General features: G+C 40.6%; 1 protein-coding gene across 1 annotated transcript; it reads right to left on the bottom strand.

Moving 5' to 3' along the window:
- Positions 1 to 66: 66 nt before the first annotated feature.
- On the bottom strand, positions 67 to 17,128 carry TYMS (thymidylate synthetase). The gene is made up of 7 exons (XM_044424011.1): positions 16,856 to 17,128; positions 7,119 to 7,192; positions 5,327 to 5,501; positions 4,143 to 4,244; positions 3,525 to 3,700; positions 2,135 to 2,206; positions 67 to 1,153 (listed from the first exon to the last, which is right to left on the bottom strand). Exons 1-7 carry the CDS (start codon positions 17,052 to 17,054, stop codon positions 1,016 to 1,018), a joined length of 936 nt encoding a protein of 311 aa, XP_044279946.1. The 5' UTR covers positions 17,055 to 17,128; the 3' UTR covers positions 67 to 1,015.

The following is a 17,128-nucleotide window of genomic DNA, read 5'->3' as shown; positions in this document are numbered from 1 at the left end:
AGAAAGTACACAGATTACTGTGAGTGCCTAGCCTAGAATCAGCTGCAAGACTCATCAGCAGTGTGAAGTGAATACAATGTCTCGCAAGCAACTACCTTCAGAGACTGAAAATTGGACCAAGCCCTGTGAAGAGAGAAGGTAAGACTAGGAGAACAGTTTCCTATCCTTAATCACGGGACATGAGTTACATTAAGAAATAACTGTAGGAAGGGAGAATAGTTGGGCTTTTCTGAGGATATACTGATCTAGAACATGGCACACAAAATTAGATTCAAGGACATGAAAAGGGAGAGGGCTTCAAAATTCACCTGTCATCACTGAAGTGACTCTTAGTACATTGTAGCAAAAAAAATTAAGTATGGGAATTTTGCCAAGGCAGAAATTTCTTAAGCACCCTAGAATTTGCATTTTACTAAAATAAAAGACTTCAAGGAGTGAAATCCCCTTAAATTCAGGGGGGAAGAGATATGCATGTGCATTAAACCTTTTTCCCATGGAGTGCAGAGACACCTTCTTACCACCACCACCACCACCCCTATTTTTTGTTCAGCGTTTTCTTGTTTCTCTCAGGGATGTGAATAATTTCTAGCCACTTTACATTGCTACTATTTGGAATTTTACATAAAAATTGCTCAATATTTATCCTAAGCCTTGAATGTAGCATTCTTTTCACTGCTGTCAACTTAGTTCTAAAAGATTTTATCAATGTTGATAGCACATCTTTCATATGTATACTACAGCAGTACCACATGTATTGGATTGTATTGTTCAGAACATGGAACACTTAATACAAATAACTATACAAGATATAGATATACATCTTTCATTTACCAAAATTGAAAAGAGCATCCCCCTCTGCACAAGTGCAAGCATCAAATACAGTGCATATTTAAATGTATACTTCAGATTCAAGCTCCATATGAAAGCTGTGATCACTTCTTAAAATATTGACCTTTGTAGCCTTCTGAGTGACATTAAAAAGCAGAACTGTGGACTGATCATTAGAACAAATCCATTAGACAGCCATTTCCATTTTGATAGTTGGATGAGGATTATAATCCTCTATCTTAAAGTCATCTGCCTTGAAATCATTTATGTTTTCCACTTTTCGAAGAATTTTGAGTTTGGGAAAAGGTCTTGGCTGCCTCTGAAGCTGAAATTAAGATAAATTATCATTCCATGAGGTAGAGATCATAAATAAACGGTAAATACTGTAATTAGCTTTAAGGGATACACATTTAAGTAATAAATTTCACAATGGTTGGTTTAAATTAGTGCACATTCTTGTGTATAATAGCTATATTTGGTTGGAGTGTTAACAGATAATTATACAATTATCTCCAATAATACCTGGTTTATTGCAGATTCATCTTCCTATAAATTTTTGACACAAAGTAGTCAGCATGAGGGACTAACCTATCTTACCTAACATTCAGCCATACTGCATTTGTTATGTGGACAGAAGCTGTAGAAATGTCCCCAGCACACTATCCTGCCTTCCAACCAGGTCAAGGACAGTATCCAACAGGACTCTTCCACCTATGCTGGTACCATTGTGCTTACAGGCTCTGCTTACCTACCCCATTCTAGAAATAAGCATTTCTATTCATTTTGGATTAATTTTAAACAAATGGAAGCCAATGCATATAAACAGTCATTCCCTTGAGTGCACAAGTACAATAGGATCCATGAGAAGCTGTTATGCCCCCCCAGCTAAGTGGCAGACATATCAAACATTTCATTATACGTGCTGAAGAGAGAAAATTGCTTTTATTGCACCAAGGGCTTTAATAGTAAATGTAACACAACTCTAAGCCCACAAACTTGGGGGTGTTCTGTGATAGTAACAATAAATAAAATAGCAATGTTTTGTGATAAAGGGAAATAAGATGAATAGGCAGGATCAAAATGTAAACCCAATTTTCTTTTTCTGGAACACAGATAAAACTTAGAAGTAAATTAGGTGTCTATAACATTCAAGTGACATGCTATAAATTTTAGCAAAAATATAGCCTCAGCCTGATTCATATCAGACAGTTCATTTGTAACACTTCAAGATTATACAATTATGAAAGGATATAGAAACTTAGTAGCACTAGTAATATGGAAACTTGCAAATATTCTAAACGTTTACCTGGATTTTCAAAGGTTCAATATGGTTTAGGTATATATGAGCATCTCCTAATGTGTGTATGAACTCACCAGGCTAAATAAAAAGGGAATAAGCATTAAGGTATGCAACAGAAAAAATAACAAACAAGAATATGCATGATGCAAATAAAGTCATGTTATTTAAATATTACTGAATCAAATTTCTCAGGAAATCACTTCTCTAATAGTTATAAGTTAAATCCTCATTCCTCTGAACAAAATTCAAATGCAGCTATTTTACTGCAGTAAACCTGGAATGAGGTTCAGTATCAGAAAGAGGACCTAAAGGAGTGATCTTTGCTTCCTCACTCTGTGCATATAATCTGTGGATTATGGTAATTTTCTGTTATCTGTTGCTAGAATGCATAACTGCTATTCAAAAGTTGGAGGGACTTATAGTAGATACGCTCTTCTACTCAGTCAAAAAACAAGACACAAGCAGTGCTATCCTGCCCCCAGCATTTATAGTTTAGTTGCTTCTCTCGGCTTTAGGCAGTCTTCTTCTCTCCCAGTAGCTACCTCTGTATCTGCCCTCATAAGTGTAATCTATTACAGCTACCAAAATCCTCCTGCATATTATTTAAAACATTTCTATCCCATCTTTATCCAAAATGGTTCTCCTCCCACCACTGCCCCAATAAAATGCAGAACACATGGTACATAAAATCTGCCATGGGTAGTTATGAGTACTTACAGCAGACATAGAAAGTTAAAATTCAACTTCTAAATTTTGGTGCTTGCAATGATTTGAAGATTTTGCTATGAACATTTTTCAGAAAGCATACCTCCCCCTTCTGCCTGTGAAAATGTCATTTGCAAAGGTCCACTCCATGCAAAAATATGAACCCAGCCATATTTTTATTCCAATTTTTCATATACCAAAACAGTTTCTATCTTAATCTGGTCACTATACCTAAGGAAGAAGCTGAAAAAAGTGGAGAAAAGTACAACTAAAATGAGAGATTGCAGCAGCTTCCATCTACAACTGTTTAGAAAGGCAGTGAGCTGGAGAGTTATGACAGTGGTGTACAAAATAATGCATGGTGAGGAAAAGCAAATATATATATATATATATTTCTCAGTCTTAGCCAAATTCATTGAACATAAGGCTAAGTAGTCAGTGCCTAGTAGTCCAGATGACTATATGCCACCTCTGCCATCAGAGGCAAATGTACCTGTGTACATCAGTTGCTAGAGATCTTGGACATCAAGGTACTAGTACCCTCCTGCTCTATTCTGGGTTTCCTACAGGCAGCTGGTTGGCCACTGTGCAAACAATGCTTGACTAGATGGACCTGTGCTGTGATTCAGCAATGGCTTTTCTTATTGTCTAATATATAAAGGAAATAAATACTAGAAGTATTAAAAGTTACCTTCAACCCTGTAACATGAGCAATCATTGAAGTGAGCAACGAATAACTGGCAATGTTAAAAGGTACTCCTAATCCCATATCTCCAGAACGTTGATATAACTGACAAGAGAGTTCACCATTTAAAACATAGAACTGGCAGAGAGCATGACAGGGAGGTAAGGCCATTGCAGAGATATCTGATAAACAAAAAGAAGACATGCTACAAATATGGTAACAAAGCACTGAAAAATATCCAGTAGTAACATTCTACCCACAGTGTGTCGCTCTTAGAAATAGGCAGAAATATACAAAAATGCAAAGCAGCAGCAAATCCATTTGCATAAACTGGTCTATCCTGTAAAGTACTTGCAGTGGCAATTTCGTAAAGCTCCCCACTCCCAAGTGAACACAGAAGAAATGTATTTTATATTAAAGCATGCTTTTTCAATTACCTAATTTTAAATTACCTAATTTAAAAACAATTTACCTTGGTTCCACACTAACTTGTTAGCACGTACAAAGGATATGCAAGCCAACATGAAGCCAACTTACAGTTTTTAGTAGCTGTTCTAGTGTCTGAGAACTAGTGCCTGCACACACAGCTATAATGATTTCACATAATTAAATGCCATTACATACCTTTGGGATTCCATGCACACATGATAATTCTTCTATTATCAGGATCATTTTTGATTGTATCAATCACTTGCTGCAGCTGATCTATTCCTTGTCCTGTATAATCTAAAGGGATATGGAAGAAAAAATTGATTTTTTTTTATAATGGTCTTTAACACACGTGTCAAGCTCACTTTTAGAAGACAATCATACCACTGTGGTATTGTCTTTTTTAATTTAATCTTAAAAATCTGTGTGGTATAGTGTTTAGAGTATAGGATTGGGATTCTGGAAATCCAGGTTGTGGCCCCCACTCAGTCATGAAGTTACTTGGATGACTTTGAGCCAGTCACTGACTCTCAGCCTAACATACCTCAGAGAACTGTTGTGAAGCTAAAATGAAAAGAAAAAGGATTTACATGCATTGCTTTGGAATGCTTGCAGGAAAAAGGGAGTGACATAAATATAATAAATAAAAGTCCAGTTGAATTTTCCTTTCAGAAATGTCTGACAGCTATGAGGCTTATTGATCAATGCAACCATGGACAGGCTCCCAGTATGCACACTTACACTCAATAACTGTAATGGCATGTTGGGTATGAACAATGCAAATGAATGAGCCCTCTTATACCACAGACAGAACTTTCATACATCCCTGTGGCACCTCATATACAACACTTGTCAATTATGTCAATTTACACATTCAGATATTAGTAAATTAAGAAAAATAAAGAGCACGTATGTACAAACAAGACCTATAATCAGTACAAGTACTTCAGTTTAGATGTTTTGGTAGGTTGGACTGTAAAATGGTTTTCTTTCCTCTGAGAAGGACATTTAAGTGTTTTAGGAAGTAGGAACACCTATAAATCTGCCTCAGTACAATTAGAAGTTCCCAAGGTGCTGAAAAAACTATATTATGTATTGATTCAAGTATATTTTCAATAAGAGATTGTATGTCTTACTGAAGACTAAACTGAATACCATGAGCAATGTATTCAGATAATGACAAAGTTAAGAGAAATGCATAATTGTTGCTTCCAAAATCAACTGTACTTTAGAAAGGAAAATCTTTATTCAATACAACTGTAAAATAATATATTAATGTATTGTCTGCCTTAGAATACAAGATTGAGTTAAACAGTTCATTTTGTCCTTATGTTTGCAGATCCCTAAATATAGGTAGCCAAAATTTACTCTGTCCTCACCTGTATTCTTATCTTTGTATTCAGTTCCAAAATGCCTCCACTGGAAGCCATAAACAGGGCCCAAATCTCCTTCCTCTCTAGAATAGAATCCCTGTTTGTCTAAGAATTCACGTGAACCATTTGCATCCCAAATCTTAACACCTTTAGCAGAGAGCTCCTTTGCATTTGTAGAGCCCTATGTGGGATAAGAGAGAACACAATTATCAGAATACTCAAATAATGCTGATGATAGCAAAAATAAGCTAAAACAATTCATGATTTCTTTACAAGTTTAATAGTGGATTTTTCCATCTGCTTTCTGATAGAATAATTTGTAAGTAATTTAAAATAAGATACTGTGCTCAAACTCTCTGGAAATGAAATATAACAAAGCTAAATGGAAGGGCCAACACAAGTGGCCTTCTAAAATCCATGAGGATTTCATGGTTCTTGGCACTAAATCTTTGAAAAAACAGTCACATTACATTAGTAAGCTGCCATTTGGATGTATGATGACAACTGAATTCAGGTGTTACCATGGGTTCAACACTCAACTTTTGCAATTGCATTTTGTAATATTATCTACAATGTCAAATATTCTGTACAAATGCCTCACTTTAAATTTGTTTCCCACCATTCAGATTTCTTGCTTCTTAATGTTACAACAAACCTTTTATATGAATGTATGTTTCCTTTTCACTTCATTCTACTGTTTGGTTCTTAAGCATTTTGTTCAATGAAAAGCAGCTACTGAAAGGTTCTGACTACTCATATGCTGTATATGTTTGTTAATAAATACAACATAATATATAAACAATAAAACAAATATAATTTGCTAGATGCTAAATTCAGAGAAAGACATTGCTGTATTGTGTTCAGTACACCTGCAGATTCCTATTCACAGGGGTTTTCTTCTTCCCATTCGATACAGTAACTCAAGTCCATGGTGAATCACTCACAAGAATTTGCCATGGAAAGGAATTTACCTATCAGATGCTATGACTAAGTGGCAAGAAAGGACAGGGAGAAAGGCCAGTTGTCCTACAATTCCCACCACTTTTCCTTACAGATCATTTCCTTATTTTTAATTTCTTACCTCTGCATATAACAGGGAGGGATAATAGAATGCTTCCTACCATTTTTAATGGATATAAGCTGCTGACAATCATATTAGTTTGGAAATATCTGCATTGGTTACCAGTTGTTTCCAAGCCTGATTCAAATGCTGATCTTGACTAAAGCCCTATATAGTCTTAATTCGTTTGGGTTCAACCCTGTCTAGTGCTGTGGAAATACATTTCTTTGACAGGCCTGTTTTGTTTTTCATTGCTCTTCCTGCAGAGATGAATGAAAATATTTTTACACCAGGTTTCTAGGATATAACTGGAGGTGTGGTTTTACTGTTGACCTTGCTATTTAAATTGTCTAATATTGAATGTATAACATTTTTAATTGTGACACCCCAGAAACATTTGCATTAAAAAGGTAGTATAAAAATGTCAATTTAAAAAAAATACTATCTTTTAACACTACAGGAAAAAATACATAAGACTGAACTTCAAAGGGGAACACAACAGGACTATCCTACCTTGTTAAACATATAACACTATTTAAGTTAAGTGTAATGTAGTATCAACTAGTTATGCACTACAGTAGTTATCAAGTTCTAAAATAGATTGGGATGTATCTCAACTTATTCATATTTAAGCTAGACCCACTGATACCAATTGAATTTATCATGACTAACGTAAGTCCAAATGATTTCAGTAGTTCTACTCTATTAAGTTTGCATCTAATGCATTAAATAGCATACCTTGATAAACCAAAGTAGTTCTTCAAGCACTCCCTTCCAGAACACCCTTTTTGTTGTTAGCAGTGGGAAATTATCTGAAAATAAATGTTAAAGAGAATTACAGGTGATAAAGGAACATTCTAAATTAGCATCTTATATTTAAATCAGCATCAGAAGCAGGAAAAAAATACTTAGGGTGCAGTCGTACAACTGCTAGACACTTGCCATAGGATAGGTCAGAGTCCCTGCTCCAACCTCAAGAATAACCTTAACTTCCACTCTCAAAGCTGCTGCAATTCTTCTCTTGCTGGTTGTGACTCTGAAGTACCAAGTGCAACTTCAGAGCCTGTGGGGATTTGGGGGTGAGTTTCTGGGAACTGGGAGAAAAGCAGTAGTCTCTACCATGTTTCCTGTGAGAGGGGCAAAAGCCACAGAAGGCTAGTCAGCAGGAATGTGGAGGCAATCTTTGCCTTCACACTTCTCCCACCTTTTCTTGGATGCCCATAATCTTCAAATTCAGATGGTTACAGGCAGTCACACTGTATGGTACCCTTACCAATTGCAGTATGAAGTAGTGAGTACATTTTCAATTCCTTCTGTATGCTGTTCTCAAACTTCTATTTCACCAGTTAGCTTCTCTCCAGATATATTTTTAAATTATGTAAAAAGTTAAGCAAGCCACAGACATAGGCCTGATGGCCATTCAGCATTCACCCTCTGAAACAGGCTTAAGAGAAAGTACAGGGGCAAAGATACATTTTCTGTACCTTCATAACTTACTACTGGTTTGCCTCTTCTGAATGCCATTGACAAAAGAATATTGTCAGCAAAAATACTGCTTATGTGAGGATGCCAAATATTTCACTTTGTTAGGATATGCATGAAAGCATCTATTGTTCATAGCATACCAAAACCATGTTTCATTCATTATTTTAGGAAGTTATAGGGTGACTAAAGCTTTTTGCTTTAATTCATGATTTGTGTGGAGCTTCATTATTAGAACAGTTTTTCATACAATCCTTCCTTCCAGTACAAGCAACTTCTGGCCATGCAACTGGCATTACTTGTGTATAACATTAAATATAATACAGTGCAGATTTAAAGAACTGGGAGAGGAAAAATGTGAAATTAATCTGCTTAAACAATAGGGAAATTATGAAATTAATGGATTTTAAAAGAAACCTTTTTGGTTGCTTTTGGCTTTCTGATTAGGGATGCTGATGGATTAGTAATGGTGTGCTTACAAGGTAGCAACATGTGTTCTAATGGTAAATAAGCATGAACTTAATGAGAAAATCTATTGACACCATTTTTGGCATTGCATGTATGAACTCAAAGATGTTGTATTGACCATGATGACCTCCTGTATTGCTGATACACAGAAGATATAACACATACAGCAGTAGAAGCAAAAGAGTATGATTCAATGAACAGGATGTTCACTATAAAATTACCATGAAAGCAGCCAACTGCAAATGGTTGGCTTCCCTTTCTGAATGAGAAATTAAAGATATCTAATGGCCCGTACAAAACAAGGTAATATAGGAAAAAGCAGGTTGCTTACCTGTAACTGATGTTCTTCGAGTGGCCATCTGTGCAGTCACACATATGAGTCTTTGCATCACACATATGGGGTGCTGCACCTGCACAGTGCCTTTGGCCGGAAGATTGCAAGCTAACGGTTTTTTGGCAGGAAAGCTCCGCTCCCCCTCCCCCATGGCCTATTAAAGAGCGGAGCGTCCGCCATCTTGTTCAGTCTTTGACGACCGAACGTACGCCCCCATGTGGCAAAAAAGAAAAATTATCCCTACTGTAATGACATCGGTACCAAGAAGAATGGAAATGGTCGATACCAACAAAATGTCCACTCACCGACACCAAGCGGGGCCAGTGGGTGGGTTGTGTGACTGCACAGATGGCCACTCAAAGAACATCAGTTACAGGTAAGCAACTTGCTTTTCTTCGTCATGGCCTCTGTACCTCACACATATGGGTGATTAGCAAGCTTACCATGATGGAGGAGGAGAGGTGTCCTCAACGAAGAACAGATGAAAGAACGGCTCTGCCGAAGGAGCAATCTTGTCAAGCCCGAACATCTAAACGATAATGTCTGGCAAAAGTGCAAGGATTCACCCAAGTAGCAGCTCGACATACATCATGAATCGGGACTCCCGATGCAAAGACAGACAAGGCAGCAACAGCCCTAGTCGAATGGCTTCGAGGAGTTGTGGGTAAGTCAATCTTAGCCAGTTGATAAGATAAAGTGATAGTATGGACTATCCACTTAGAGTCTCTGAGGAGTGACTGGAGTGCCTTGATCTCTGGTAGAATATTTAAAGAATAGTCTATGCGAGCGCCAAACAGATTCCGTTCTAGATCTGTAGAAGGCTAAGCAGCGCCGAACGTCAAGTGAGTGTAACGATCTTTCTAAAGGATTCGATGGAGATGGAAAAAAGGCAGGTAAAATAATATCCTGTCCCATATGAAAAGGCGTGGACACCTTAGAAGAAAAGATGGATCAAGCCGTAGGACGACCTTTTCTCTGTGAAAATTTAGGTAAGGAGGGTCTATGCGAAGAGCGCAGAGCTCACTGGCCCTCCGGGCCGAAGTAACCGCCACAAGAAATGCAGTTTTCCACAAAACAAGACGTAAATCGACTGCTGCCAATGGTTCGAAAGGAGCTCTTGTAAGCGCTTGTAAAACAACAGAGAGACTCCAGGTAGGCATTACTGGCCTGATTGATGGATTGAGATTATAAAGACCCTTAAGAAACCTCTTAATAGTAGGTTGAGAGAAGATGGGTGATCCGTCCACCATGCCATGATGATAGGCAATTGCCGTCGTATACACTTTAATTGAAGATGGTTTCAGTCCCGAGTGATGCAGTTCTAATGGGAACTGAAGAATTTGATGTATCGATGATGCAAATGGAGAGAACGAATGAGACTCGGCAAAGGTGGAAAATCGCCTCCATTTGGCCATGTAGGACTTCCGTGTAGATGACTTTAAAGCGGAATCAAGGATGTGTTGAATATCAGGATGAAAGGTTGTCGGATTTGACAGAGTAATCCTCGGATCCGACGGTGCTGGAGGAGCAAAAGAGGAAGCAGCGCTGACTCCAGTGGATTTGAAGGTTCTGAACGCAGCAGATTCGAAGGCAGGATTCGAATCACTTAAAGTTGCCGTCTGTACAGATGAAGCAGAGTTAGCTATCAGATTTGCCACGCTGTTAGTTTCAACGATAGTATATCTGGATGGCGAAGCGCACTGTTCTGCTGGGTTATGAGGTACAGAAGCAGTGGAAGATGAAGGTATTCCCCGTGAGAAATGTCGAGCAGTGTGGCAAACCAAGGTTGGCGTGGCCACCAAGGGGTAATTAGTACCCCCGTGGCCCGATCATATACAATGTTCGCTATGACTCTCATCACAAGAGGAATTGGCGGGAAGGCGTAAAAGTTCAGGTTGTTCCATGGGATCATGAAGGCATCCCCTAGGAATCTATACCCGATTCCCGCTCTCGAACAGAAAGTCTCGCACACCTTGTTCTGTTGGGTGGCGAACAAGTCCACGTCGGGGAACCCCCAGTGATGAAAAAGATCGTCACGTGTCTGAGGATCTAGCTCCCATTCGTGAGAGGTGAACATGCGCCTGCTGAGAAGGTCCGCTTCCACATTGTCCGTACTGGCCAAATGGACTGCCATTAGTGTAATGTCTCTCGAAATGCACCAGTCCCAGAGCTGCATAGAAAGTCTGGCCAGAGTTGGGGATTTCGTTCCACCTTGTTTGTTCAGATAAAAGATGGTGGCTATGTTGTCCAATGTTGTCTGAACGACCTGATGTTGGAGAACATCCTCAAAAGAAAGTAGGGCTTTGAATACCGCCAACAGCTCCAGGAAGTTGATATGATTCGTGGATTCCTGATGAATCCACGTGCCCTGGGTATATAGGCCGGAGCATACTGCTCCCCACCCCAGAAGAGAAGCGTCGGTACCGAGGGTTATCGATGGGCATCGGGGCCTGAAGGGAACCCCAACAGTCAGATTGGCCGGGGCCGACCACCATAGTAGAGAATAAAGCACCGAGGATGGGATTCGAAGCAACTTCGACGGTGGATCTCTCTGTGGATGGAACATCTTGATGAGAAATAGTTGCAAAGTTGAAGTCTGGCATGTGGTACCACCAGAACGGAGGAAGCCATATGTCCCAGAAGCCTCTGGATGGACTTCGCTGGAACCGTCCCGTCTCGTCGCATTCGATGGATGTGGTGAGCGAGAGTCTGTTGTCTGTCCTGAGGGAGGAAGGCCTTTTCCAACATCGAATCCAAATGGGCTCTGATGAATGTAAGCTTCTGCACCAGAAGAGAAGATTTCTCAGTATTAATGCATAGGCCCAGATCGTCTAATAAGGCACAGGTTGTATGGATGGATGTGATGAGAGCTTCCCTAGACCAGGACACCAGGAGCCAGTCATCAAGGTAAGGGTAAACTTGTATGCCCTGGAGGCGTAGGAAAGCACAGATAGGGGCCATGCATTTAGTGAACACTCTCGGAGCAGTGGCCAAACCGAAGGGTAGAACCGTAAATTCGTATAAATCAGAAGCAACAGCAAAGCAAAGGAACGTCTATAATTGGGTTGGATCGCAATATGGAAATAGGCGTCCTTCAGGTCCAATGAGGCGAACCAATCCTCTTTCCTTAGCAGCGGCAAAATATTTTGAAGGGTGGTCATTCGAAACTTTTTTGTCACAATAAATCGATTCAGATTATGTAAGTCCAAAATCGGATGTAGGCCACCATCCCGTTTCGGGACTGTAAAGTATCTGGAGTAGAATCCGTGGAGTCCGTCATGTGGAGTTATTTGACGAATCGCTCCTTTACGAAGAAGTTGTTGTATTTCATCGAGCAATACCGGCGAGCATGATGTAAACTGGATCGGACTCGATGGAGGAACGATGTTGAATTCTATCCGATAGCCGTGCTGTATGATGGACAATACCCACCGGTCAGATGTGATAGACTCCCAGATGGGGAGTTGGCTTCGCAGCCGATCCCCAGATGAGAGTGGGGTGGGTATAGGATGGGTCAGAGGAATGGTTCGCCAGTCTCATCAACGCTGCCTCCTATTTCCGTCATAACGGCGACAGCCCTGTTGGTAACGTTGCTGGGGCTGTTGGCGGTGTTGCTGTGGTCAGTGCTGCGGCTGTTGCCTAGGCTGATAGGACTGTCTATAGGACAGATGGGTCCATGCCCACTTACACCTAGGTTGAGACTGGAGCTCCATCCGTCGGGCCGTCATGCGGGACTCATGGAGTTTGAGCTTGTGATCAGTCCTGGAGTGGAAAAGCCCAGACCGTCAAAGGGCATTTCCTCAATTCGGCGCTTAGTCTCCTCCGGGAAGTTGGCACTCCTTAACCACGCATGTCTGCGGAGAGATAGCACCGACCAAGGCTCTTGAGTCAGTGTCCACATGGTGCCTCGCTGTGGACAACTGCTCGATGGCAACATGCATCAGCTCCTTTATTAGCACCTTCGCCAGGTCACCCTGGTGGTCTGGGAGGGTCGAGACGACGTTGAGGCGTTGCATTATGAAGTACTGGTACCTCGCCAATGTCGCCTCGTAGTTGGAAATACGCAGCCCCAGGTCTGAGGCTGCGTAGACTTTCCTGGCCAGGGAGTCGATTTTATGTCCCTCCTTATCCTTTGGAGCGGTGTGGCCTCTTGCTTCTCTACCCTGGGAGGACTCCACCATGACCGAGTTTGGCTTGGGGTGGCGGAGGAGGAAGGGAATGTCCTCCTCCCGAACCCGGTACATGGATTCATACCTCTGCGACGTGGGTTGAGGGTGAGAGGGCAAGTCCCAGGGTTGTGTCATCGCCTGTCGTAGGGTGGTAATCATATGGCCTGCTTAGAGAAGGCCAGGCAGTGGGAACATTTGTCAGTCCTATGCCCCTCCCCCAAGCAGAGGAGGCATAGGTCATGCGGGTCAGTCGGAGACATCTTCGACCCATATTCCGCACATTTGCGGAAAGCCGTTCGCTGCACCATCGCAAGAAAGGGAAAAAAGACAGTACAGAGGGTAAGAATATATTTTTGGTTTGTTTTTTTTAAATAGAGAACTGTAAGAAGCAGCAAGAACTAACAGGGATATATCAACTGGGAGAATAATCGAGAATAAAAAGTAACTATATGAGTAACGGTCAGAGCGATAGACGAAAGCGGCACGAGGCACAGTGAACGGCGGTCGCAAAGACTGAACAAGATGGCGGACGCTCCGCTCTTTAATAGGCCATGGGGGAGGGGGAGCGGAGTTTCCCGCCAAAAATCCATTAGCTTGCAATCTTCCGGCCAAAGGCACTGTGCAGGCGCAGCACCCCATATGTGTGATGTAAAGACTCATATGTGTGACTGCACAGAGGCCACGACGAAGAACCTATAAAAAGGAATACATTATTGAATTCTAATTCTGCACACTTTGTGTTAGTGAAAAAGCAGGTAGTAAAGAACTTGCTGCAGAAAGCTTTGAGTGACTACAATTAATTATTCTGAGGCATTAAAACAAAAGGAACTGGAAAAGGTTAATGGCTATCAGTTCCAGCTGTAGAAGTATACCAAAAGACTGCCATTTGTGATTCAGTAGATTACTCCATAAAACCCATAAGATCCTTGATCACTATAATATCAAGGTTAATGTCCTTTATACTGCCTTAGTAACATTGAAACATCATCCTGTGAAACCTCAACTGAACGATAACAAATACTGGACATCAGAATGCCCTAAATGTATGGTAATAAGGAAGAGTGCAATTTACAAACTCAATGTTTGGAATATAATTCCTTTTAAATAGTGAAACTGGAAGACCTCTTCTGAAAAGAGATAATGCACACTTGACTGATATTTAGTGTAATAAAAGACATGCTAGACCTAAAACGCTGGTAGAAATTAATGGATTTTCAATTAAAATCTTGGTGCTAGCAATTCAACTGAGTCTTTGAAAGAAGATTAAGAGGGCAGTTTGTTTATCAGATGACACCTGGTATCAGTGTGAAGGATGAGATGAACAAGCTATTACATTTATTAACATGACTTTTGGTTGCTCAACACAGATGCTAATTGTTCATCTTTGTTTTCCCACTGAAGTTTGGCCTGTTTCGGACTGGTTCTGGCTCAGTTTACGTGGTATTTTAGCATTCTCCTATCTGTAATTGAAGTTGGTCTTTTTATTCCAAAATATTTCAAATTTTAGAATGGGGGAGGGGTTTCTCTGTAAATGTATAAACTGGGTATTTGTTCATTGTATATTAAGTTTTAGATTGTTATATGTACACAACACAATGATAGAGCAAATTTGTTTCATTGTCTTAAGGGGGACTACACAAGATCACCTTCAAGGTAAAGTTGTAATGCAGTACAGAGTTAATTACATTGGACTGTAGGTAAACATCAATAATTGTCTAGGATTGAACCTGGTTATTATGACATTGCCACCCTTTTGTGAGGAATCCAAGACAGCTTACATAGTTCTCCACTCCATTTTTATCCTCACAAAGGTAGGTTGGGCTAAGAAGCTGTGACTGACCTGAAGTAATTCAATGAGCTTCATGGGTAAGTAGAGATAAGAACCTGGATCGCCAGTCCACACTGCCTCTCAGTGTGGACAAACACAATGTTTCTTTATGTCATGAAAAGTAAATACAAGTAATAATTTTCTGCAATAATACAGTATCACTCCCATGAATACCAAATTAAGGTGGTACATGGCACCTAAATTCAATACAAAACTGGATGGAGAAACAAGGAAATTTGTATTTTCAGAGGAGCCCCAAAGTTGGCAGAAGCAGAGAAACAACCGTTGAACATTATTTAAGGGGACAACCCCTCCTATCCCCAAAAAGTATCCCAGTGATTGAACTTATTCAATAGCTGTAGTGCAGCACTTAAAATGTTGGACTCGGACTAGAAATCTAGGTTCTATCCTCATTCACTCATTTAGTGCACTGTGTCACTTTGAGCCATTCATTTACTCGACCTAACCTACCTCACAGGGTTGTTGTGAGATTGAAATGGAAAGACCATGTAAGTCACTTTGCGTTATTTGTAAGTGGAAAGGTGAGATGCAACTGTAATGAATACAAAATACAATGGAATAATGAATGTCAACTAATAAGTCAGAAAAGGGATAAGGTATTCTAATGCTTGAGCCTGGATATCAATATTTTCTCCCAAGTTTCTTCTTTAAAATTGTATGACAAACATATCATTCAATATGTTTAATAGGATTCATTTTAAGTGTACAATTTAACAATCCATATTAAATTCAGAATTCACTTTAAACTTGAGGCAGTGTCTTATTCAAAACTAGTGCTAATATAAATTACATTGCACTAGAGCAAGCAATTTTTAGGACACCTTATAGCTTTGCAGAGGTGATACTTTTTCTGTGGAAACCTATTCTACCAGCAAGTGCTGTCAGCATTGTGCTAAAGGTTGCTTACATTAGTGCAATGTAATTTGTATTAGCACTAGTGTCAGACAAGATAGCACCCTGGAATCTTTTTTTTTAAAATATGTAATAAATCCACTCTGATTCTAGGGCCTTGACGTTAAGGCAAAGCTGCCCTAAGACTCCTAGCACTGTCAGTTTAAAAGGCATTGTGCATTTACTGTCTTTTATTCCGTAACGTTTTTCATTTCCGGTTTGAAAAGAAAGAAAAAGTGGGAAATTCCAAACGACTACAAAGGGGTTTAAATGCAAGACTGTCCAGACCCTTTCCTGTAAAATTCCATGAATATAGTAGTGGAATTTCACAGGAGAAGCCTCGTTTGTAATCACCCCAGCAGCAGCCAAAAACACAGCAATAAATACACGGTTCTGGCAAGGAAGCTACGCCCTGCTTCAAAGGAAGCCCTTGTATGCTAGGACATCAACCTGCAAACGATCGGGAGAGCTGAATGACTAAAGGCACGGACAGTATACACCTATTTTAAATAAAATAAACTTGCCCCCCATGAGTCACCTTGGAATTTGGGCCTGTAAAATGAAAACCAGGCGTGTGCATATGAATACACAACACCAAGATCGGAAGTTTGGGTTCTGGCGGGAATATATTGCGTCCTCCCGCCACCACCGCAGCAACTATTGGTGGCCCGTGCCAGCTCCGGAGGCAGATACTCTACTGCTCCTCCCCCGTCCTCCTCTACAGAGTTTTTTTTAAAACCCAACAAAATAAAACCAGGATCTAGAAAACCAGGATCCTATTCACTATTTGTTTCAAGTGACATCCATTTCAAGGAATCTTAGTAGAAAGCCAGGGAGGTGTAGTGACTGGGACACAGGCAGGGTGTAGCCCCCGCTCAGCCATGGAGCCAGTTGGGTGACTTCGGGCCAGTCGCAGATTCTCAGCCCAACCTACCTCACAGCGTTGTTGTAGGGATCAGATTGAGAAATGGAGAATTATGTATACCACCTTGAGTTTCTTGCAAGAAAAAAAAGGTGGGATATAACTAAACCAATAAATAATTGAGTACAAGCTCTCTACAAAGATTAGAATTTCATTTGTTTCAAATGAGAAGCGTTATGTTAATAAATTATAACAGTCTCATAAAGCTTCCCTTCTTCAAGCTTCCTAAAATTACTGACAGGCGGGATTCGTTCTCTAGCAAGCGTCAGAGGCTGGCGGCAGCTTTTTCCCACCAATCCCCGAAGGGCAAGGAAGAAACGGGAAAGAACGGGAAGGAATCAGGAGGGCAAAAAGCTTCACCTCGGAGGCTATACCGCGCTTGCATGCCAAAGATGGAGAGTGTCCCAGTTCCGGTCCTATCCTCTTTTTTGTGCCCGAAGCGCAGGATCTGCTCGATCTGCCTCAGGTACTGAAGCTCCCCGTGAGGCGGTGAGTCCATCGCAGGGGGCTCCTCCTGAGAAAGCGCGGGCTGCTGCTCCGCACTGGTTTCAGCAGGCATCGCGGCAAGCAGCAAAGGAACGGCGAAGAGGGGCGCGATTCTCTCGGCGAAAAAGCGCCGTTCTTAGGTGGTGG

Source organism: Varanus komodoensis, unplaced genomic scaffold (genome assembly GCF_004798865.1).
Source record: "Varanus komodoensis strain SLA01 unplaced genomic scaffold, ASM479886v1 scaffold14_1, whole genome shotgun sequence".
NCBI lineage: Eukaryota > Metazoa > Chordata > Lepidosauria > Squamata > Varanidae > Varanus > Varanus komodoensis.
This window is presented reverse-complemented; position numbering and strand designations above follow the sequence as displayed.

What these genes read in the sequence shown, in the direction of transcription:
- TYMS (XM_044424011.1), bottom strand. Translation starts at nt 17,054, where the DNA reads ATGCCTGCTGAAACCAGTGCGGAGCAGCAGCCCGCGCTTTCTCAGGAG. An exon ending in GTGTGCATGGAATCCCAAAG is followed by an intron (nt 3,701 to 4,142) that starts GTATGTAATGGC and finishes TTTGTTTATCAG; the next exon opens with ATATCTCTGCAATGGCCTTA. An exon ending in TTGAACCTTTGAAAATCCAG is followed by an intron (nt 1,154 to 2,134) that starts GTAAACGTTTAG and finishes TCTTAATTTCAG; the next exon opens with CTTCAGAGGCAGCCAAGACC.